Source organism: Molothrus ater, chromosome 21 (assembly GCF_012460135.2).
Source record: "Molothrus ater isolate BHLD 08-10-18 breed brown headed cowbird chromosome 21, BPBGC_Mater_1.1, whole genome shotgun sequence".
In the NCBI taxonomy this organism is placed as follows: Eukaryota; Metazoa; Chordata; class Aves; order Passeriformes; family Icteridae; genus Molothrus; species Molothrus ater.
In genome coordinates, this window is record NC_050498.2 from 11031705 (window position 1) to 11055997 (window position 24293).

Sequence of the window (24293 nt, forward strand, 5' to 3'; positions counted from 1 at the left end):
AACTACCATTTTGAGATACCAAACAAAGGACATTTTGAGATTTAACTAAATGGGGTTTGTAGATAATGTGAACATTCAGTTCCCAGTGTAAAATGAGAGTATTTGTATGCTACCCCTGTGAAGGGGCTCTGGGAGGTGCACAAGGGAGCCCCCAGAGCTCCCCTCACACGCAGGTGATGGACACAAAGGATCCGAACCTTCTCTCAGCTGATGAATCTGACCTAAGGGACAAGGTCACTCACTAAAACGGAGCTGTCCCGGGAAGGGATTCCTGGGAGGGACGCTCGGAAAGCACTACAGCGCTCAGTGCCTGCGGGAGGCCGGGGGCGACATGGTGTACCGGCGGTGCCTCGTCTTCCCGGTGCTCGGTGACACTCGCCGTGCCCGGTGTTGGCGTACCCGGTGCCACTGCTGCGGCGCCCGGTGTTTTCCGGGTGTGCCTGACCCTCGTGGCCTGCAGGCTGTGCCCGGTTCTGCCGGTGTGCTCCCGGACAGTCCCGCTATTCCCGGGTCTCCCGGGCCGCCCCCTCAGGCGAGCGGCCGCGCAGTGCACGCCGGGAAGCGCGCGCGGCACGCCGGGACACGCACCCGGCGCCTCGGCCGCCCAAGATGGCGGCGGGCGGCCGTCCCCGCCCCCGGCCGCGCATGCGCAGCGCCGCGGCGGCCGCGCCGCTCCCGCCCTCCCTCCCGGCGGCCGCGGCGCCTCTGACAGCGCGGAGCGAGCGGAGCGTCCCCGAGCGCCGGGACCGCGCACCGGAACCCCCGCACCGGGACCGCCATCCCGCACCGGGACCCTGACGCCGCACCGGGACGCCGCGCCGGTGAGTGGGACAGACGGGTGGCGCCAGACCCGCGCAGCACAGCGAGGCGGCGGCGCCGGCGCCGGCGGGGCTCGGTAAGGCCGAGGCCCGCCGCCCCCCCGGCCCGCGGGTTGTCCCGGCCCGGGGCACAAGCGGCCGCCGCTTTCCTCTCCGCTCTCCCCCTCCTCTCCCGCTCCCCGCCCTCGCCCCGCTCCCCCCCCCCCCTCCTCGCTCTCAAAATGGCGGCCGCGCCCGTTGGTGAGGAGGGACCGGGCGGGGCGGGGGGCGGCGGGGGGGCCGGCCCGGTGTCCTCCCCCCGGCTCGGTGTGGGGGGGCTCTGCGGGCCGGGGCGCGGCTCCCCCGCTCCCCGCGGATCCCGGCCCCACTCCCGCGGTGACTCTGCAGGAAAACAGGGCCCGGTGGGAGCGGCGGGGCGGGCGCGGAGCCGCCGCCGGGCCCGTGTCCCCCCCCCCACCCCTCGGGCCGCGCCGCTCCGTTCGTGACTTAGCAAATACCGGGAGGAGGCGATGGGCCAGGGTAAATAGCGATAAAATAGCCTTCAGGGACGACGGGCCTGGTTTGTGCGCGGAGGGGACCCCGAGCATCCCTCCCCGGTTCCTGCCGAGGCTTTCTCCCTGTCACCCCTCCCCGGGCAGGGCCGGGCGTCGGGCGATGGCCCAAATGACCAGCGCGGCCGAGGCACCGAAAACAAGACGAGAATTAATAATCCAGGGAAAGGAGTAGGTGTTGTTTCAGAATTTGTCTCGCATCCCCAGTTTTCCTGCAGTGCTCAGCAGGGCAGCAGCGATAGGAGGTGGCTCAGACCTTCAGAACCAGCTGCAGTAAAACGGGGGAGGGAGGTCTGATCTCTCCTTCTGGGGGTCATATCTCTGCCTGGATGGCTGCAGGTGCACAGGCTTCCCGTGAAAACCTTACAATATTGCTTAAATCCTGTATTAATTGCTGCTCCCGAGGTTTTGTTTCCACAGGAGGTTATAGGCAGGCAGGGCTTTTGATGGAAGTTGGGGGGTGGGAGTGGTGCCTCCCTTGAAAAGTTTAGGGCTTGTTCAGTTCTGTGGGCGTGAGATTTTTTTAATTTTTGTTTTGTTTTGTTTTTTCTTTTTGTTTAAGGTGGATGCAATTAAACTTGACCTTTAATACCGATAATAATGTGACACCTTCCCTTTCTTTGCCATGGTATCACTCGAACCATTTCAATAGTGCTGCAGCAGTGGGCTTGGTTGGTGCAGGTCAAGTCCTTTCATAATGAATTGCCTACTAGGGATGGGGGAAGGTTAATCTAAGCTATATTAAAAATCTTTAATAAACACCGTTTTAATATAATTAAATGTTTGGGCATATTGACCTGGCTAAATTATGTATTTTTGTGGTGATTCTTTTAAGTATATGTTCCTATGACAGTATTGTTCATGGCATTAGGAGGTGGTGGTTAAAGAACCTCCGTTCAGTGATGATCATTTTGTAAATGATTGTGCAGCATTTGGCTGGTTTTCGGGAGAGGGAGGGTCTGCTGTCAGAATGTTATTTGCCCTTAGAGTAATTTCATTAAATAGGAAAATTATGTTGGGGAACTAAACAAAGAAAATATTTTTAAACTGTAAGATGCATTGCAAATATCCGGCTTGTTCTCGGGCATCTCGTTTTTGTGTGTTTCTGTTGCTGTTCCCATGTTTGTGGATGCTGTGAGCAGCCATTGAGCAGGGAAGAGACTGGGTGGAGTAAGGAGGCAAAGCTGCGAAATGGCTCGATTACCCTTTCAGAGCTTTTTTTTCCTCCTTTGCCGGGGTGGAGGAATACTAATTGCCGTAACAATGAAGTCTCTTCTTTAGGGAAGAATCTAATGGTGCAGGAAGCTTCGGAAATGAAACAAATCTCACATTCTGTTCTGAGACTGATTTTTCTGCAGGGTGGATTTTGATTTGTCTGGCAGTGAGAAGTGACCAGTCACTGTTGCAAAGCCGGATTTTTTTTTGTCTGATAACTGCTTCAATTTATCCACTGAGATATGCACTTGTTGAATTGATTTTATTTACACTTTAGATAAGAATTGCAATTTTTATGCCAGTGTTTTGCACACAAGATTTTCTGGGATCTGGAGAAGCCTCTGTATTGTGGCTTCATGCTGTTATTTGTTCATGGAACTTCTTGGTTAGAGCGGATTATGGGTGGGCACACAGAAAAAGACAATCCCTGGTTTCTCTGGTGACCACAGTGGAGTGACTGCTGTCAGTGTACAGACTGGATTGCAGTGCCCTTCGTCATGTGCCAGGTTCTTGTAAAATAACATCTCAGGATTTCGGAAGCCCATTTGAGCACTGTAGCTCTGTAGGAGCATTGCTGTCCCTCTTGGATACTACTGCTTAAAGTTATGTGGGAAAAGCGTTTGAACAAAGGATTTGGGGAATACAATAGGGATTGGAGGAAGCACCTAGGAAAGGCTGCCTATGGAAGTGCTCTCCTGTTCCATATGTACCTCATGGCATTCCCATCTGATTTCAGTGCTGATTGCAGCAAGTGCAGAATTGAACATGGATGGTTCTGAAGCAGTCTGAGGTTTTGCTTTTTCATGGGGGTCTCACAGAGATGGGCACACAAGAAAGAGACTGCTTCTCTTAGTATGCCCAAAATTAAAATAAGGGGCAGTGGTTTCTGCATTATTTCTAGTTCATTCACTTGGAGTAGATGTTCCAGGATTCAGTGGCTGCATGAGCCGAATACCTGAGTCTAATGTGTATCCAGGCTAAGGCCAATGAAGAACCTAGCAAAACACTTTCCATCTTAACAGCTTTGATTGATTTTTGCCCTTGAAATGATGGCAGTCACTTTTTCTACAAGAGTAACCTGTTCATTTGGGTTCTGCAGAACCAAAAGGCGTCAACAGTTCCTTTCTGGCTGCCCACAGGCTCTGTCTTGCCCGTCCTGCTGACCCCTGTGCCTGTCCTGACTCCTGTGCTCCTCCCAGCCTGAGAGAGCTCACGTTATGTCTTTGCTCTCAACTTGCTGTGGATGGGACAGCTCCAGAATTAACATCTGCTGACTGCCTTGTCCACTACTGCAGCCTTGTCTTCCACGAAGAACTCCATAGCCCATGTCCATCGTTAATTATAATGTATTTATGCTTCTTGTGGAGTATTCTGGGCAGACAATAGCTGGGCCCCTCTGCCTCAGGGTAGCTCAGGTATAGACTGCATATGTTTGTAAGTTTTTTTACAACCCTCTGTAGCTGCCCTGTATTCCTGAGCTAGAGGGGTTGGAATTACCAGTACGAAGGAGAATGACATTGGAACAGTTTGGTATAGGTCAGCTCTCTTCTACTTTGGTGAACTTGAGGGCCCATTTTCTAAACTAAAGGCAAAGACTGCGAGAGCAGCTGAAGCATCCATGAAGTGGGCACTGAAATACTTCTCAGGCTGAAAATAAGAGCTGTGTAGGCCTAAATTCAGGAAATCAAGAGGACAATAGAAATCTGTAATTATTATTAATGATAATAATTTCAGATTTCCTATAGGGTGCGGGGGAGTTTCCAGCCTTTAACGCATACTTTGTGGTGGCAACTGAAGATGTTTCCCAAGGATCAGAGCCATGTGTGTTGATGGAATGGTGCTGGGACTCTCCTGTGGGGTTTGTTGCAGAGAAGTCGCTCTGTTAAGCACTGTCCATACTTGCAGATCTGTCAGTGACGTTACAACTGGCTCCTCTTTCTCCCTTTTATAAGAGCTTACGTATCATTGGCAGGACAGCCTGACTACTAAAAATGTATTGCACTGGGGAAGCCTTGCCTGGGTTCCAGGGCTTTCTCAGGAGCTACTTTATGACCTGACACGAGGGAAATGGGGCTCCTAATGTGGCTTTTGAGGGTTTGATTCATGGTGGTGTTGCTTTATCTTTTGATCTGCCTGACAGAGTAGGCTACACTTTTAATTTTTTAGAAGTAGGCATTTACACTAAGATACAATCCTGACCTGTTTAGACTCAGTTTTCAAGTGCATAAAGCTGTTTCCTCAGAATTCTTGCTCTGAATGCTGTCCATGCTAGGGGGGTGTGGAGGGCTGTGCTCTGTGGGCAGGATGATGACACCACTGTGGTGCAGAGGTGTGGTGGGAGCTGTAGCTCTGTCATATCAGCTTATTGGTGGGGTTCTGAGCCTAAGTTGGGTTAAATGTCTGATTTTCATGTATTACAGTTATTTTAGAACAAAACTTTTCTTCATTCCTACCATTTTCTTCATTCCTACCTAGTTCTAAGACCTACTGATGAACAGTACACATTAAAAGCCTTGGCAGAACCAGGATTTTATCTGATGAGACACAGAATTCCAGTTTTACCCTGGAGATGCCAGCTGCTGCGGGTTAGCCCGACAGATGTCTGTTGCTAACCTGTATCTTATCCCAGTTGTTTAAAAAAGGGCCTTTTCTTCTAAGTTGAGGCAGAAGTTAGATGAGACAATGTCTCATTCATAATGTTTAAAAACTTATTCTGTTTTCTTTTTCTTTAACCTCCTCCTTTCTCCTTAAGGGATTAGATAGGTGTGATTTAGGCCCTTTTGCTTTTAGTTCACTGTCTTGGAAGCCACCTATCATTTCACTTCCTGCTAGCATCTAGTGTCAGGAAATTTCAAAGAAAAATGTTATGTACGAAGTAAGTGTATGCTGAACTCCATTTCCTTGTGACTATAAACATACAATCCTTTCAAAGCTAATGTTGTGCACAGCGTTGCCACACTGACCAATACCAAGAGCACTGATGCATATATAACTATGTAAAAAAATCAACATTATTAATTCAAAGTACTTGCTAGTTAATACATTTGGAATTATTTTTGCCATTTCCTTCTTAATGGTACTGCTTCTGAGTGAGTTCTGCAGCTTGGCCTGAAACTACTTGCTGCAGCTTTGAGAAGGTGTTTCCAGAGATGGGCCCATCCATGGCTGAGGTTTGTAGGTGGTGCAGCAGGAGTGTCTGTCCTGTAATTTCCTCGGATCCGTTGTTAAGTAGGTCCCTGCTGAGGGAGTTGGTCGAAGGCTGTTCAGAGGCACCTCCTGTTCTGGGGCTGCTTGGTGACTCAGCTGTCACACCTCTTGTGAGGTAGGTGACAGGCTCTGTGGCATGGTGCTGTACTGGTTTGCATCTGGGATAGCACAGGGGCATTCATGACTGAGATTATTTATACCTTGCCTCTTGTATCCATGTTAATTGTTCCCATTGTGCTCCACAAACCTTAAGTTCCTTTGGTTTAATTAGACAGACAAGTGCTCCCCTCCCCACTCCCCCCGAGATTGCCTCTGCCTTGTTTTTCTGCTTAATGCTAAAGCAAAGGTGTTAGGTTTATCCCTCTTTAAGACTAGAGGAAAATCAGCTGGACCCAGCTAGGCTGTTTGCTGCAGATAAATGACTGTTTCTTCCAAAACTAAACAACACTGGCAGCTTGTCTTGTGCTGGATCCACCTGCTTTTTGGGGTGAAGAAAGAGATTGGATAAACAATTTGGTTTGTTTAAATGCTCGTGTCTTTGCAATCTATTAAGAGGATGATGTCATTAATGAGTGTCTATGTATTTTAAACAGATGGTGTCTGTTAAATCAGTAATGGTAGAAGTTTCTGGTCTCTCACCTTCAGCTCTGTTTTAGAGGCAGGAGTGTAGTAGGTGAAGGTGGGTGATAAGAAAGATGAGATACCTTCTACCAGAACCCTGATTTCATTATTTTTGGTACTAGTCTCATGAAAGGTTGAACACTGTACCCTGTAACAGAATAAGATGTTATAGATCACAATTATGATGAGCTTTTTGGTTTTCTCCCCCCTCTGGGCAAGTGAAACCATTTTTGGTCAACAAGATTTGAAAATGGATAAAGGACCAACAGTATTCTCACGATTGAAGAGTGGAAGTTCTGTCTAAGTTCTTGTTTGGATTTCTTTGTGGTTTATACCTTCCCCTGTTTCTAAAATATTAACATAGGTCTTCCTTTAAGTTTCCTTCTGGATATTTTTCTTTATAAATTTAATCAATTTGTGGTTGTTTTTGTTAATATCACATTGCCAGGATAACAGGCAGTTTAATGATTGAGTTATTTAAATTTGATTATAGTCCTGTCACCTCTTTTACAGTTATAAATCTGTTACTTAATTTTTCAAGCCGGAGAAGTATGGGAGGAAGAACTGAAAACAACAAAGTTCGAATCCAGTGCATGCCTGCTGACAGACATATCTAAGTGCAGCACTCTTCTCCTGGTGGGCTAGAATTGCTATCCCAAAATGTGTGTGTGTTGTTTGACCTAGCAGTAATGATACTGAAAAATGCCCTGCTGGAGTCATCCAGCTGACCCTGATGTGCTTTGCCCTAAGCAAGTGTTGAGTAGCAGCGTGTGACACGGAGCCCGTAACACTACCCCTACCTGCTCTCCTGCTGCTCTCACAGCACCCTGAGCAGCAGAGGGGGACTGCCAGCTCAGAGCCTTCTCACACGTGTTAGAGCTTTATTTTCTACTGCAGCCTGCATTCTTCCTGTTGTTGGTAGCTGAAGTTACCTGCATTTTCACATAGAATTGAACAGGCAGGTTAGAAGAAGGATGTTTTCCCATTTTCCACCAGAGCCTACACACAGACCTCTGGCTGGAGCTCTGACCTGGAGGAAGCTCAAAGGCTCTAAAATGAGATATGACAGTGCTCACTCAAGATGTTTCTCCTGAGAATTAATGTATCATACTTCTATCAGAATTGCAAAACTGGAGTGATACATGGTAAAAAAAGTCAAGATTGAATTAATTTAAAGTCTTCTTTTTTAAAAAAATATTTCCCGAGCAAATTTGGCCCAGATTCCTCAAAGTCATTTGGTGTTGGTGCCTGGGAAGGGTAACAAGACCAGAAATGTGTTTTGTTGTTTTACAGTCCTAAAGGTGGGTAGTGACTGCCAGTGATGTGTTAAAAATTTAGCTTGAAATAACACGGGAAAGCAGACGGGCATAGGAGTTGATTTCAGAATGCACGGGCGTTTTTTCGGCAGCATGCTGCGTGCAGCACCCGACTCGCTCCTGCTTTATAGCATCTTGATGACATTCCTTAGCTTTATTTTTCAGATGTAATTGCAAACTGCATTCCAAGTCTTTGGAACACAGGCACTATATCTGATCTGCTACAGATTGCTTTCTGGTTCCCCATGGATTTTGTGCTGAATTATTTTCAGAACTAAACTACTGTATCAGGTTTTTAGCAAAAGCAGTAAAAGTAGGTGAAATGGAGAAGAAAACAGGCATAAAATTTTTCACTTTTTTCATGTTAAAAATATATTTCCTTTGATAAACCTGTAGCTGAACTGAAACGGAAAATGTTTTTTATGAATTATTATAAGCACTGCACAGAATGCTCTATGTACTCTGTGGATACTACATTGATGTATCAAGCAAAGTGTTGACCTACAGGCATTTTGAGACTTCCCTTAATTGCAGAATAACAGGCTTACTAAACATATGAATTAAAAATAAGGCTCAGAGTTGTAATTCAGATCAGATTTGCTTCTTGTTTTGTTTTTCCCAAATCAGATAGCTGTTGGAGCTCACTTCGTCGTAATCCCTCAGCCAGCTTTACTGATGTAGGCTGAAAAGTGGAAAAAAGATTAACCCAGCTCATAAATGAGTAGCTTTCTCATATTCTCCCCACTCATCCCTGCTGGCTTAGCAGGTGATGGATTCCAGCATTTTCTAGGATAAGGTCTGTTTGCTGCACTAAGAGCAGCTGCATGCCTGTGCCTGGGTGATTCTACTGTGGATGAGCTTTCCTGCAGTCATGGGGGGCAGGATGCAAGCAGGAGAGGAACTGAATTATTTCACTTGTTACTGTTTTTCTTTCCTATCAACAGATAGAGACATATCTAGGAACCCTTTTCAGGTCCTGATAGTTATGCCTAGGAACCATGGATATTACTTCATTTCTGTGGAATCTGGTTTTGAGTACATTGTGGAAAGAATTATCTTATTCTGTGGTTTGAGTTTGATAGAGCAGCTTTTTGCTTATGCTTTTCAAACAAAATCAGACCCATTAAAAATGAGTTTAAATTAAAAGGAAGTTTTCTTATATACTTGATAGAATTTAGCAACCTAATCCAGAGGTGTAAGAGAACAATTCATGTGGTCTAGTTCTTCCATAAGGACTGTAGCTCTAATTGCCTGGGAATTACTCCAATACCTTGAAGTTCTCTTGTTAATGTTATGAAACAGGATACACTGTCGAAGAACCTTGCAAGGACCTCCTGTGCCAGGCAAGTAGCAAGAGACAATGCAACAAGAGTTTCGCCTTTAGTAATGCCCAAATGGATCCTTTCAGCTTTAAAGAATTGTGGAATTTAATTCTGATCATATCAATTCAGTTACTCTTTTTGGTGGCCTTTGGTTATCATAAATGACTGGCCTTTCACTGGGATTATAAAATTAGCAGAAGAGAGGGCGATAACTGAAGTAGGATTTTGTGTATATTAACAACACAGAAGTAAACTCCAGGAGTTTTCTTTGAGGTAAAAAAACCTTTTAAGAATGATAGAATGTGTTAGAGAAACCACTTGAAAGTTGCTAGCATGTAGCTGGACACTTCAAAATGTTTTAAGTTTTCTATGGGTTATTGACATTTTAAATGATAAGCTAAGATTTAAATTGGAACCTTAATGTGAGTAATGAAAAACTCTTAACTGATTTCACAGTGTGAACCCAGTTTTGTGTTCCTGATGCTGGTGATGGCCCATGTGCCTTTTTAACACCAAATACTTTGTACTAGGTGTGCCTTAGCTGGCAGTCTGCAAAAGTGATGCCCGATTTTGTTTCCTTCAATAAACGTTCTTGGAGAATATAATTTAAAATGTGTCATAATAATACTTACGGAAAAAGTGGTCTTGTAGCTGTGTTATCTAAAGTATTAGAATTCTGCAAAAATACACAATTCCTAAAGCACAGCAGTGTTGAGCTAAAGGTTTGTTGAGCTTTCAGAGCTGCACTCTGCTGGTCTGTTCTGTATCTGCTGAGGCTTTAGCTCTGTAATTGATGCCATGTATCACTTCTAATTTTTAATATCATGAGCTACAGTTACATGTTTAGTGTACATAGCTTGTGTTTTTGTGGCGAAGACTGTTTGTGGAGCCCAAACCTACTGTGTCTTTTTCTGAGCAGCAGAAATGGGCACTGTTAGTCAGTTAAGTGTCTCCTGAAGCAGGTATGAACACAGTCATAGAAATACCTACAAGGCAAGGTGTATCATTTATTGGCATAGCGTACCATGAGCTGAGGGGAATCTCTTGCCTGAAAGTGATTATTTTTTCCCTACCTCATTGCTGTGACTGAGCGTGTAGCTATTGTGCTTGGATACCTCCTGTAGAGCTGTCTCAGCTAACAAACGGAGCTGAACTTATTTCATTTTGCTGTTGGTGCATTTATGAATCATTTGCAGGTCTCTCATTAGGTTATTGTGAAGTTTTCCAGTAATCTCGGAAGCACTTGAGCCACGCTGATAGGCATCAGTGGAAGAGCCCAGTGTTTGAAGGCAGGAAGCAGCAGTGGTGTGTGGAATCCTCTCTGCCACCCTGGGGCAGAGGGTGTTCCTGTCCGTGCCAGCTCGGTGCAGGGCTGTCTCTTTTAAAATTAATGTGTTTTTAAAGATTATGCTTTAGTATGCCACTCTCTAGTCCTGCAGCACCAAAGGATTGAAGTAGGTCTGCTCTCTGTACTCTCGGATGTTTCTGCCAGTCCTGAGTAGAAAAGCTGATCTGTAGCTGAGTGGAAAGGTGGGCAGCTTGGGATGAGGTGCAGTTGCCTGCTGAGGATCTGCTGCTGTTAGTGGAGCTGAGGAGTATGTTTTGTATAGGTAAGGGATGGTTTGTGCTGTTGTAAAAAACCAGGCAGGTCCTGTGCTGCCAGGAGGAGTGAGAGGTGCCCATTGCATGTGTCGTACCTGTGCCAGCTTCAGGTCTCTGCCAGCTCCCAATTTTAAAAGGCTTACAGTGACACCTGATCTTGCTGAGAACACCTGTAGCCCTCTGTCACTGTCCTTAGGCAGAGGTTTGCCACTTGGTGCTTTTGTATATGCAGACTATTGATAGGGAATCAGATAGGTTTTAAGTTAGAAACTACAACTTGGAAGAGTGTAAGTGGGTATTACTAAAAGGCACATCCTGGTTCACACTAAATTAGTAGCTGTTACTCCATGGGTGGCTAAGTTCAGTGTGTTTTTCCTGTATTTAATAGTGGACAGAGTAAAATTCTAATGCCAAGACACCTTTTCTTTCAGAAGAATATCTAACTCTGTCTTGACACTGCCTTAATACGCTGATACAAAGTGACCATTGGACCGGTGGCAGTTCTCTGTGGGTTGTTCGTGTTCCCCAGCGTTCCCCCAGAGCTCCAGCTGCCCCTCATGGCTGAGCTGTTTGAGGGTAGCACGGTGCTGGCTGATAGGTGATGGGGAGGACTGGGTAGTCTTGTGCTGAGGCCTGTATGTCACAAGGTCTGCTCCAGCTGAAAAAAAGGTAGTTCACGTAGTGGCACAGGTGTGTAATTAATGGTGGTCCTTTTGGTGGTTTTGGGTTTGAACACTTGTGCTTGAGTGGGTTCTTTGTGTGGGGGATTTTTGTTTGTTTTGGATTTTCTTTGTTTACAGTGGGCTTTGGTTTTTTAGTTTTGTTTTTCTGGTTTTGTCTATGAAGGAGGCAGTCCTAAAAATACTTCCCTTCTATTCAGGTGGCTTTTTAGTTAAGTCAGGAATGCTGAGCAGGGTGCTTGGAACAGACCCTTCTGGAGGAGCGAGAAGCTGTAGATCAGCTGGTTGGTGGCTTTAGCTCAGCTGGAATTTGCTAATAGCAGGAGTAGCTACTTTGCCATGTGGCTACTGGAATTTATCTAGTACTAGGATCTGTTTCTCACTAACAATTCAGAGTTAGATTGTGGAGCAGCCCAGGTGTTGGGAAGCAGATATGGGATATGGAAAAGTTTGGGGTTACTTTACATTTGACAGGGAGAATGCATTTCTAAATAGATGACATGTGAAAGATGGCCTTACAAACACAGTTGCTGTTATTTTTAGACTAGTGCTATCTATAATTGCGTCTCCCAGATGCCACTACAAAGTTGATGAGATATTGGGCTTTTTTACTGGGGTCAGTGCTGGCACTGGATTTGCTAGGCATTCACTGCATAGTGGCGGTTCCTAATACAAATCCCACTCCAGGTTTTTCCTCTGGCAGGCCTGGAGGCAGATTTTGGCCGTTGTGTGTTCGCGCTGCGCTGCCGGGCGCTGCCGGGCGCTGCCGGGCGCTGCCGGGAGGTGCCCGCTCCCGTTCCGCTGCCGCCGCCGCGCCGAGCCCGGTCCGGCACCGCGTGTCCCGCGGCGCGCCCTCTGCGGGCGCCTCTCAGCACTGCAGGACCTTATTTTTGATGTTAACTGAATTTCCGTTAATCTGCGTGTGGTACTCTGCTCTGTACTGAGCACCGAACATCTCTTGAAACCCAGTTGTCTCTTTACCTGGCATGAATTGGGTTATGGGACAAGAGGAGGTGAAATGCTTGCTTCTGTTATCTGAAAGCTTGAAGCCTATGCTGTTAGTTTTCAGCCAAATTGTTTCTGAAATAGCTGTTGGGGAAGAGGTTAGACTAATTAAATGAGGCATTGCCTGTTCAGAGTGCTCCTATCGTAACTGGCTAGCAGGCAGTATTACAGTGTGCAGCATTTAACGTGGAAGATCCACCAACAGCATGGAAACAAGCAACTTGCTGCTTAAGCTCATTTTGAAGCAGACAGCAGGGCCTAGATAGGTTTAGAAAGAAGCCTCTGATCCCCTGTGATGAATAAATAGCCATTAATGGTACACACTTGGTATTTTCCTTACTTTTTTCATAGCAGGCTATTGCTTAGAGGGGGCTCCTTACTGAAGTTGTTATAGAGCTGTGATACTGCAGTCAGTGTACCCGTATGTCTAGGGAGGGGCAGAGGTGAGGCACGGGAGTGTGCAGTCCTCTAGCAGTCGGTAGAAAGTTTACAAACCCACCTGCTGTCTCTGAGCTCTGTGCATTGCCTCAGCTTATCTCGGTGCTGAAGGCCGGTTGGTTGATCAGACTTGCTGAGCAGCCTGAGTGAATGATGAGTTCTGTCCAGAACCTGCCAGGTGTGCAAGAAGTGCCATTTCAGCACTTCCCATGGTCGTGGTGCTCACAAGGTCCCTGCAGTGCAGAAAGCAAAGGCAGTGTGGGTTTGGTGATGTCACTGAGCAGAGGTTGAAGCTGCCCAGTTGAAGCAGGTTGTGCACTGAGAATGCTGCAGTTCATGTTTCTGAATCAAAGGATACTAATGAGTTTGTGTTTTGGAAAAGCACAGCCCCACTGGCTTGAACCACCTCGAGCGTGTCGGGTTTCAGCTGTATCCCGAGTTGGCTGGCCTTGCCAGAGGTGTTGTGATCGCTCCACTGCCTGAGCCCAGCTGCAGTCACGGGCCTGTGGCACCTCTACCCATGCTAATGGGGCCACTCTGACCAGGTTGAAGGACTGTTTAAAAATTTGCTGTGCGCTGAACATGGGTGAGATGAAGTATTACCTCCAGGTAAACAAAGAGAACAAGTATTGTCTCTTATTCAAAGGTTCTTCCAAACTCCCTCAGGTGGTGGTACTGGAGTGGGAAAAGTCATTTGTGCGCTGCAGTTGTGTAGCACTGTAGCTGCAAGGGCCCCATGCTGGGCTAGAGCCAGAGTCTTTAAAGATGCTGTTTGGATAAATTTAAGAAAGCTGCCTGAGCAATGCCTGTTTCAAGGAAACAAATGATGTCTCTTTCTCCTCCTTGTAGATGGATTGAATCTTCTGTGTTGAATGCCTCTGGATTTCCTACTGGGTTTGACATCTGGGGAAATACTTGTGATTTAAGCCACTGTGGCAGACTGAATTGTGGATCCTGGGTTCCCAAGACTTTAGCTCTTGAGGAGAAGCCACTGCTCGATCACGTTAACCTGACATCTCAGCCACGATGGTGCTGTCACAAAGGCAACGAGATGAACTGTAAGGGATCATTGTTTTTAAGTGTGTGTTGCATTTTCATTAAACTTCAATTATTAGCATTTGTTTCAAAATAGATTTTGGAGTGTCTCTGTTCACATGCCCTTTAAGTACTGTGTACTGTGGTTTGGATCTCTCTACTCTTTATTTTTGCTAGAACTGATGGTATTTGAAACTAGAATTGGGAAATGATGAAAATATAATTTCAAAGTTACTGGTGGCATAAAAAATGGATTCTTCAATTTGCAGTAAGCACATTGCAATATAAGCTGAAATCTATGAATTCTACATTTATCTTGAGTAAATTCTGGACATTTTTCGCTATTTTACTTTATAACGTAGACAAGGATCTGATCAGAATGCACTGTGTTGTGATGACAATATTTCTCTGAGTCCTTCAATTGTATTTGAAATGTTGTTTTGTAGAAATCGAGCGATAGCAGATTACCTCCGTTCCAATGGCTACGAGGAGGCGTACTCGGTTTTTAAAAAGGAAGCTGAATTAGATGTGGTGAGTTCAAACGAGATTCTTCATCTATATTTCAGTTCAGAAAATCCTTTTGAGATTTGAGTTGGATGAGGAGTTAAGTCATTGCCTGAGTCTGTTGCATACCTCTTGGGTAACCATGTAGTAGGAGGGCAGGCTGAAACAGTTCACAGAGATTCATCATCCAGTAAGGCCAGGTTGGGTGGGGCTTGGAGCAGCCTGTTCTAGTGGAAGGTGTTCCCCCCAGCAGGGGGGTGAAACAAAATGAGATTCAAGGTCCCTTCCAACCCAAACCAGTCTGTGATTCTGTGATTGTGTGACCAGCTCTGGTAAGCAGCTCTGTTTGCTTAGACTCTACAGATGCCAATGACTCAGACCAGTCATTTCTTGCAACTTCATTCTGTTGACTTGCCTTTGTCACAGATAATTTGGTATAATTTTTAACTTTGCCACCTATTAGCATAGGAGGTGTGCATTTCATATGGCTACATTGCCTTTTCTTTGTTACATATCTTGCATTGTTCTTTTTCCAAAATGCTTGAAGTTTGACTTAATTTCTCCAATTTGCTACTAGTATTGAATAAATAAGTAGAAATGACGAATTGAAATACCATGCTTATAATTGAAAATCCTAATATCATTTCCCTATCTGCCTTATCTATCAACCTAATTTAGTCTCCTCTTCCCAAAGCTTAGGAAAGCAATCTAAATAGGTTAGATGGTCCTGAGGGAAAGAGAAAACACAGCTGCTAAAAGTTTCACAACTTTTATACAAGAAAATCTGAACTGGAGTGGGCTATACTAAAGTAGAAAGAAAAGGTAAAGGCTGAAAATATTTGAATAAATTGGAATGATAGATGTGTAGCTCTACAAAGAGAGATTTAATTTTTGTATGGATCATTCATGCAAATTACTCCAGCTTTCATAAGTGCCCCCCTATAACAGTAGATTAACATCTGTCTCTGACCAAGGCAGCAAGTCCTCAGAGCTTTTGTCTGCTGCGGAGTAAGCCTTGGCATGGTTATTTTCTGATGTCTGTTATCTTCATCACATTTAGGATTATTGTAGTATGAGACTGTAATTTTGTAATGGGAAGGATGTGCAGCACTTAGTTACTTCTGCACCTCTGACGTTTGTGTTGCTTTTCTTCCTCTTCCTTTAAATGCCTCTTCTCAGAATGAAGAGTTAGATAAGAAGTATGCTGGACTTCTGGAAAAGAAATGGACATCTGTTATAAGATTACAAAAGAAGGTAAGTAGAGATGTGCTGGATGTAGACGTATACAAAGTTAGCCCAGAAAGCATTCAGCACTGAACGTGCATGTGCAGTCCTGAAGCTGGAGAGGCAGGAGGTGCCTTGAGGCAGTTGGTGAGCAGGGAGATGGAATTGCTGTGTGCTGAGGGTCAGGCTGGGCTGGAACGGAGGGAAAATCAGTGCTGCCTCTTGTCTTTGGCCACGGCCCTAGAGGGAAGGAGCCATTAGCTCCAGTGCATTCCAGTGGGGGATTGTGCTGCAAGTGGAGAGTACAAAACTCTTTTTAGTCACGCTTCAGTGGCTCAAGAGTGTACTAAAAGCAAAAAAACCCCTAAAATCTGTGTGTTAACAATGAAGTCCTATCCCTTTTGCAGGTTAATACAGTGAGGGTTTATTAGCCCTCCAGTGTTTCTGTTGTTGGTTAATGTGTGTGCCTAGCTCCAACAGGACACAGAATTCCTGCAGCAGTGGCATTCCTTTTTTGTTAGCACAACCTTCTTTGGTAGTTTGGCACAATAGTAATTCAGATGTATTTGTACAGTGTGTGAGTAAAGGGGATTTTGTAGAACTTTTTTTTCCTGTGAAAATATTTGAGAATTTGAAAAAAATAAATGGTTAGATTATTAAGAATTAACTATAAATTATTAAAGAATAAGCTATAAATGATTAATTTAGGTTTTTAAAATCAGTGCTACTGAATGTTGGTTATCAATTTTGGTCCATGCAATCTTGGCTTTTCTGTGAGTTTTGGAGTCAGTTGTTATTTGGATTACTAATGAAGAAGGTGAATTAGATCTTGTATAGAACTGGAAATGAAAGGTCTCTTTAAAATTCTTACACTTAGGTAATGGAATTAGAATCGAAGCTGAATGAAGCTAAGGAAGAATTTACATCAGGTGGACCTCTTGGTCAGAAACGAGACCCTAAAGAGTGGATTCCTCGTCCTCCAGAGAAGTATGCATTGAGTGGGCACAGGAGTCCTGTCACCCGAGTCATTTTCCATCCAGTGTTCAGTGTTATGGTCTCTGCTTCAGAGGATGCCACAATAAAGGTATGTGTGTGCTCCAGACAGCTGCCTGTGGAACAAGTGACATCAATACAGTGAAACATGTTCTCCTGCTGGGCTTATAATGCTTAAAGTTAGCTGAAAATAGTTTTCAAAATGCATTAATTCTCTTAATTCATAAGTAACAAAATCACATAAAAATAAATTTATTTTTGTCTACTGTTAAGCTTTTTAGGGCTGTCTGTCTCTTGCTTGCTTAATTATTGAACAAGGTGCCAGACTGGCCTGCAGAGTGCAAATGTGAGGCTGGAGAATACAAAGAGTAATGGGCTGCTGCTAACAGGCTGTCTGTTCCCTTGTCAGGTGTGGGATTATGAGACAGGAGACTTTGAGAGAACCCTGAAGGGGCACACAGACTCTGTGCAGGATATTTCCTTTGACCACACTGGCAAACTCTTGGCCTCCTGTTCTGCTGATATGACCATTAAGCTATGGGATTTCCAGGGCTTTGAGTGCATCAGAACTATGCATGGTAAGGTATTAAGGGATTGATTTAGCAGTCTGTAAAGTGAAGAGATTTTTTTGTTTTTTGTTTTTTTTTTAATCCAGGAAAACTGCTGATGTGGAATGGGGTTATAGACCAGAGTATTTTCCAAAAGAAAAAGGGGGGATATAGTTTGATACTTTGAGTGCTCTGTAAATAGGGGAATACATGCAGTGTTTATGAAAATAGCATCTTGAATCTACTATGCATGATGGTGTAGGAAGCATCTCTGAAATAAAATGACTGAGGGATTTTAGCTTTAAATATTAAATGCTTGCTAGACAGTAAAACTGCCTTCAAATCAGTGAAAGATTTCTTCAGCCCCCAGTTCCTGATGCAGGGCCAGAGGAGGGAGGAATCAGTGCCAGAGGAGTTGTGGCTGCTCCATGTGGGGTTTGGCTGCATGTGTTTGATCACACAGGAAGGTTCCCTTTGCACTGGGTTTGAAAGCCATAGGAAAAATGAGAAAGTACAACACCCACAGCTATAAGATTCTAATATTGACAGCAAATGGTTTTTATAGTCTTATGTTAGAGCTTTATTCTTGCTTTTAGGATCATTTTTTAGAAGGGGTGAGTAGAAATAGAGAATGTTTGAGACTTATAAAAATAAACACCCACCCATAGGTATATGCAAGTAAACGAAAAGCACCTTTAAGGATGCTCAGTGTCTGGACTGTGTGGGTTCTAAAAGTATGGATGATTATTTCATAAAACCTCAAGTTTACATGTAAAGATTATTCAATAAAGCATGCTCTGCTGCTGTAGCTACTTGACCAAGATAAAAAAACAAAAGGGAAGTCCTGTGTGCTCTGTGAAAATTCTGCCAGTGCCACTTAATAAAGGCTTTATTTTGTTTTTAGGTCATGATCATAACGTTTCTTCGGTAGCCATCATGCCCAACGGAGATCATATAGTTTCTGCCTCAAGGGATAAAACTATCAAAATGTGGGAAGTCCAGACAGGGTAAGTGCACTTGTGAGCAAACAGCACCAGAACAAAAGCGAGGAGAAACCACTGTGTGTAGAAATGGGACACAGGAATCTGAATGTCAGCAGGCACTCTTTGAATTGAGAAATGATGTTCTGCTGTTTAGAGTAATTCACTGAAAGATTCTGCCCCAGTCATTAGGTAGAGGGGTTTAGATATTAATACTGACTAGTTAAAGCTAACTGGTTTTGTCTTTCTAGAAGCTATGAGGGTAGATCTCTAGCTCATGACCAGTTACAAAAATAAATTCATTGGTTAACTATGAGTTTAAAGAAAGTATCTGTTACCTTTCTTGACACAGATCAAGGTGTCCCCTGATTTTTTTTTTGTCTTCTTGCTTGTTTCATTTATCAGTTGTCTCTCTAATAACCTAAATCACCTGTGAATCTCTACTTGTTCTTAAAATACCTGTTTAATGCAAGTAGTCATGTCAACTTAATTTTCCCCCAAGTTTCCTGCTTTTTACCTTAGCAAGTTTTAGCTAGCTCCTAGCTGTTGCTGCTTTCTCACATCAGCATCCTTTCCACAAACTCATGGCGTGCTCCATCACCTGCCTGGATGAACGTGTGCACTAAAATATTTTATCTTAAGCACTGAGTAGGTGAGGTGTCCTGAGCTTTCCAAGGCCCGTGCAGGGGGTGGTTGTGCCAGCAGTTGGGTGATGCTGTGTCTCTTGCACAGTTACTGCGTGAAGACTTTCACGGGGCACAGAGAATGGGTGCGCATGGTGCGGCCCAACCAGGACGGCACCTTGATTGCCAGCTGCTCCAACGACCAGACGGTGCGCGTGTGGGTGGTGGCGACAAAGGAGTGCAAAGCTGAGCTCCGAGAGCACGAGCATGTGGTAGAGTGCATTTCCTGGGCTCCTGAGAGCTCCTACTCCACCATATCAGAAGCTACAGGATCAGAGGTAACATTCCCGGGCTGTTAGACCAGCATGCACAGGGAGATCTTTGTCCGTGCTCTGTGTAGCACTGACAGCCGCTCAGCTTTGGGCTCAAGGGCCTGGCAGATACAGCAGGTGTATGAGTACTTTGGTCCGAGTATCTTGGTGTGCAGCTAAGCCCCATCTTGGCTTCCCAGGATCCAGCTTTTGTGTTTAGGACCTATCCTTGCACTAGTGAAAGTGAACTTCAGGGAGATGCTCTGTTCAGAGAGGGGTGAGAGTGGGACTGCTGTCTTGTACTGCAGCAAAGAAATCTGTAAAGCAGCTTCTCTGGCAGAATGTGAAGATTATAAGGATGCTTAGCAATTGGAAGGTAGAGGGGGGAAGGAGCCAGTCAGGAATGCAGAATGAAGCTGTCTTGGGTGCTGAGTGCAGTGTGCTGGAGTCAAGCACCGATTGCTGTGATTTACTGTAGAGCTACTAATGGGGGAAAGCATTCCTTAACTAAAATGAATTCCAGTTTGTGTGATCACTGATACCCCTTCTAGTGAGCCTCAGGAAAACCTAAAGGCCAGAAGAAATTTTTGTTCTAAGGATGTTAAAATGTAGAAAAAAGGAAATAGAAATAAGCTCCAGTTTCTAGTCAAGCCCCCTTCCTGGCGTTGCTGTTTTGCCCTCCGCCTCCAAAGGCCATGGACACCCCAGGGGAAAAGTAGCCACACTGAACACAGGGACTTGACTAGTGATGGCTTTTACAGGTTATTTCAGTCAAATGTTACTTGAATCGCTTAAAGATCCGTATAATCTTTTGATGATAAGAAATTAAAAGGAAAGTCGGTGTGTCCTTCCTGTGGCCGTGTGGGCTCTGCGGGGTGCCTCCCCTGCCCCCTGCTGGAGGGATCGGGCACAGCCCGCAGGGGAGCACCTTCCCTGCACACCTGGGGCAGGTGAGAGCTTGGCCGTGGTCACACCGTGCCTGGGCACACACAGAAATCACTTCACAGTAGGAAGTGTTCAGGAATTCTTAACCCTGCTTCATTACATTTTATGAAGAATGTGAGCACAAAAATATGTGTGAGCTGCATCCTCGTTTGTCCCGAGATGTGGCCCTTGAGCTGTGTCTGCTGTTAACAGAGGATGTCTTGCAGTAGGCAAGTGTGTATTCAAAGTGTTACTTGGCTTGTGGAATCAGCAGGACAAGCAACCATTTCTTTTAACAGATTGTGTAATTCTCCTAGCATTAGTACCAGTGCCTGTGACACAGCTTTGTCAGTGTGGGTTTACTCGCTGTAAGCTGTTGTATGATCTGATTTTGGTACTAAACAATATCACTGGGAAGGGATCTGCTTCATTCCTCTTCTTGCTGCTTCCATCCTATGCATACCATAACTTAAAACATAATTTTCTGTAGACTAAGAAGAGTGGCAAGCCTGGGCCTTTTCTGCTGTCTGGATCCAGAGACAAGACCATTAAGATGTGGGACATTAGCACTGGCATGTGCCTTATGACACTTGTAAGTCCATTGGTGTTTTTTCTGGCAGTCCTAGCTACATATGTACAACCAGTTTTAATGAAATGTATTATCTTGCATGTCATGTTTTCAAGAGAAGCCAGAGTTATAATAATCCAAATGCTGGAAATACAGCTTTAATGGCTTCTATAGTTCAGATCTTGTTGTTGCTAAGAAGTACTGACAACCTCCAAAATCATAGTGTGAATGCAGTACTGTGGTGTAGGTTCTGTTATGAGTAGCTTGGTTTGTTTACAGAAATGCTGGTAATCGTCTGAATTGTGTCTTCTGTGAAGTATCACGTTGCTGGCACATGTGGGACTTCCCGCGGGCCATGGCCTCCTGTTCCCAGCTCAGATTCTGGGTGGTGGTGCTGGGAGTGGAGAGCAGACTTGGTGCAGATCACATGAGGACTGCTGTTTGTTTGCCTTCAAGTACAGGAACTTGCATTGTTGGGAGGACTGATAGAGGTGTAATAATAGAAACTGGAGATAAGCTGTGAGTTCTCAGAGGTCTCAGGAGCTCAGTGCTGTCCTTGCGGGGCCAGGCAGGGTCCCCCAGTGTGCCCTAGTGCGAGGTGTGGGATGCTCAGCTCTCAGCCTGCTCACTGATCTCTCCTTGTGCACAAGGTGGGCCATGATAACTGGGTACGTGGCGTCCTGTTCCATTCTGGGGGAAAGTTTATTTTGAGCTGTGCTGATGACAAGACTCTCCGTGTCTGGGACTTCAAGAACAAGCGATGCATGAAAACCCTCAACGCGCACGAACACTTTGTTACCTCTTTGGGTACGTATTGCTCTCTGTGCCAGAGCTGCTGCTTCCCCGCTGCTGCAGCTGGGCACCTTGGGGCCCTAGTGGCACCTTGTGCTCTCTGTGTAGAAGAAATGAACTAGAAATTAACTCCAGTTTCTAGTCAAACCCCCCACCCATGTGAGTTGTAGAGTTTGGAGTGTGCTGGATTTTTCCACTTCTGCTGCCAGTGTTGCTCATGGATAAGAATGTTAACTGACAGGGAGTCCTGGAACCTGTCACCAGAGCGTGCAGGCACGTGGGGAGGGTTCTAGTGTCAGTGCTTGCCCAGCAAAAGGAAAAGTAGGGTGTGCACAGCAGTCAGAAAAGAGTTACTTTGAATTCCTGGACATCCCTGGTTTGTGTTACCAGATCTTGGTAACGGCACGAGAGAATTTGGCTACAGAAGTATAGCCAGGAGCTTTGGAATTTAGCCTTTGAGCTGGTAGAATTGTTTTGAAAAAGCAGTGCCATTCAGTGAGAGTAGGAAATGCTGAAGTTCCGGGTTCACTGGTAACGAGAGCTTTTGTCTCCTGGCAGATTTCCACAAGACAGCCCCGTACGTGGTGACTGGGAGTGTAGATCAAACAGTAAAAGTGTGGGAGTGCCGCTGATGGAGTTCACAGTGACCCCTTTTCCTCTGGATGCACTCAGATACCATGGTTACCCATTGAGCTCTGTTTAAATAAATATTGTCCTTTCATGTAAATTATTCTGGATGTAGATTGAGCTTATTAAATGTTACACACAAAGTATTCATGCATGGTGAATCCAAATTGTATACTGTAAATTTACATACGTTGTCTAGAAGTACCATAGGTTTAAGAACATGGGCTGGCATTGGTCACATCAGACCTGAGAAGGCAGAAGTGGGATGATTGGAATAGGGCACTTAACTGAATAGTTGACAGTGTCGTTATGTCGGATAATTATACCTGTTTTTCTTTCTGCTGTCTGTTGGTGCCTGAATTGGTGACCTCATTTGGGAAAAGTTTTGTAGGGCTCTTTCAGAAATGTGTATCTATGTAACATCACTTAAGTGTGCTTAATAAATCTTCTCTAAGAATACTAGATAATAAGGCTGCAATTCAGAATCTTCTGAACCTTATATGTAATTAATGGAAATTAATTAAACTCTGGAATATTTGTCATGAAACATTTGCCAAATCAACAGAAAACATTTGTTTTGGCCTCCTATCACGCAAGGGTTGGTATATTTATAGAACTGACTGTAAACCTGAAATAAGACAACAAATCTTTGTCGCAGCTGATGTGATAAATGTATTTATTTTTTATTTGGTCATTCAATGGTTAAGCTGTGCTGTTAAACTAAGTTTAAATGGTTTTTTGTTTGGGTTTTTTTTTAATGCTAGACGAACTTCCAGGAGGAGTTGTCCATCCCACTAGAGTTTAGTGATCCAGTTTCCAGTAGAGCTTCCTCTCCCAAATGACTGCCATGGTCCAACTTGCTGTTTGCTTTCCATGTTTGTTAGAGATGTGCAATTCCTATTTACACAGCAGGATCAAAGGACACTTCCCTCATTCACTGGCAGGAAATTGGGGTATACAAAAGTTTTTTGGTTTCCTTAGTGCTCCTTGGACAATGAGGTGATCCTCACCTTGGCAATGTGGCTCCAATTAAAACATCCTGGGGTTTGCATGTGGAGAAAAACCTTGGGCTGCAGCATTGAAATCCTTTAAAGGAAGCACTGAGTATCTTGAGAATCAGTTGACAATGGCGGGTCAGATCCATGCAGGCTTCTAAAACAAAGATGCCATGAACAAAGCCCACACCCATCTGTGGGAATGATAATAAACATTAAAACCAAACCTATCAGCAAAACCAGCCCAGCTCAGTTATTAGTATTTATGTTGTTTGGTGTACACAATTTTTAATTTGCATATCCCTGAAGTTACATATTTTGATCTGAAATGAATGAAAATATTATAAATTAATATTTTAATCAGCATTTTTGTGACAGATTCCATTGTAGATAACCAAGAATTACAATACTTATCAAACTAACCAGGCGTTTTTAAAAATCAACTTTAAAATTGACAATACAATGAAGTACCAGGCTGATGTTTTAACAGGTGAATTTGTGCTTTATTTTATTCCTTTGGTTTAATCCATGGCTTTTAAAATGTCCCTTTTAATGCCCCTGAGAGTCCCTGACCAGCATAGGGTGGGCTGGAGGGTGAACGCACTGCACTGGTGAGGGGGGAACCCACAGTCAGCCCAGAAGGAGCCTTTGTTCTGTGGGAGGAGCTGGACTGGGGTGTGGGATCCTCTGGAAGCAGTGGAGAAGCGGGGTTCTGATGTGGGGGTTTTCAGAGACAGTTTAAGATCCAGGCTAATCTCTTAAATCCAGTGGTTTCTGTCATTCTCAGTGTGTGTTGCTGCATAAGCATGCACGAATAAAATCTGTTTTGTTCGATAGCTGCTTGGACTGGAAAAATTTGCTGCTTTTTGTCCTATTGGAGAATTCCAGATACACAAGTAGTGCATCTTAAATCCCTCCATGCATCTGCAACTGTAAAGTAATAACATCTGTTTAATTCCTGGTAGGACCTAGAAACTTTATTTAAGTCTAAAATAAACCACCCTCATGTACATAACTCAAAACCTGAATGAGAAATTAAAGGTACCTGTGATGTGGAAGTTGTCTACTGCATTTTTTCCCTGTAGCAAAGACACAATTTACCAGGCCACCCGGCCCCAGTGCTGGCAGCAGTGTCGCTGCTGTGTGAGACTCAACGCTGCTCCTGTGCAGAGTGAGCCTTCTGGGGCAGCAGGGAATAATCTCAGGGATGGTCCTGACCGGACCAAAGCTGAAGCCCTGGCTGGAAGGGAGCCACACCACAGGCATGGGAGTGACGGGGACCCTCTGGGACATGCTGTGGAACTGTTCCCACTGTTGCTGTCAGCTTGTGCTATGCCTTTGCTGTGGTCAGATCTGCCACAGTGAGGTTACTGGGTCAATAATGAGCTAGATGC

At 44.8% G+C, this 24293-nt stretch overlaps 1 protein-coding gene across 2 annotated transcripts; it reads left to right on the plus strand.

Annotated features, from left to right (window-relative positions):
• The first annotated feature begins 686 nt into the window (after positions 1–686).
• Positions 687–23957, plus strand: PAFAH1B1 (platelet activating factor acetylhydrolase 1b regulatory subunit 1). 2 transcript variants are annotated; one of them, XM_036394955.2, is made up of 11 exons: positions 687–821; positions 13625–13833; positions 14257–14341; positions 15494–15568; positions 16416–16622; positions 16941–17109; positions 17984–18086; positions 18792–19020; positions 20408–20509; positions 21136–21292; positions 21836–23957. In XM_036394955.2, exons 2-11 carry the CDS (start codon positions 13802–13804, stop codon positions 21907–21909), a joined length of 1233 nt encoding a protein of 410 aa, XP_036250848.1. In that variant the 5' UTR covers positions 687–821; positions 13625–13801; the 3' UTR covers positions 21910–23957. The 2 variants fall into 2 exon arrangements, with proteins under 2 accessions (XP_036250848.1, XP_036250849.1); XM_036394956.2 differs by lacking the exon at positions 687–821 and adding an exon at positions 1256–1337.
• The last annotated feature ends 336 nt before the right edge of the window (positions 23958–24293 follow it).

Bases quoted from the DNA above. Each gene is read 5' to 3' on its own strand.
- PAFAH1B1 (XM_036394955.2), top strand. From the start codon at position 13,802: ATGGTGCTGTCACAAAGGCAACGAGATGAACT. The intron at 13,834-14,256 runs GTAAGGGATCAT...GTTGTTTTGTAG, and splicing joins CAAAGGCAACGAGATGAACT to AAATCGAGCGATAGCAGATT. The intron at 19,021-20,407 runs GTAACATTCCCG...AATTTTCTGTAG, and splicing joins CAGAAGCTACAGGATCAGAG to ACTAAGAAGAGTGGCAAGCC.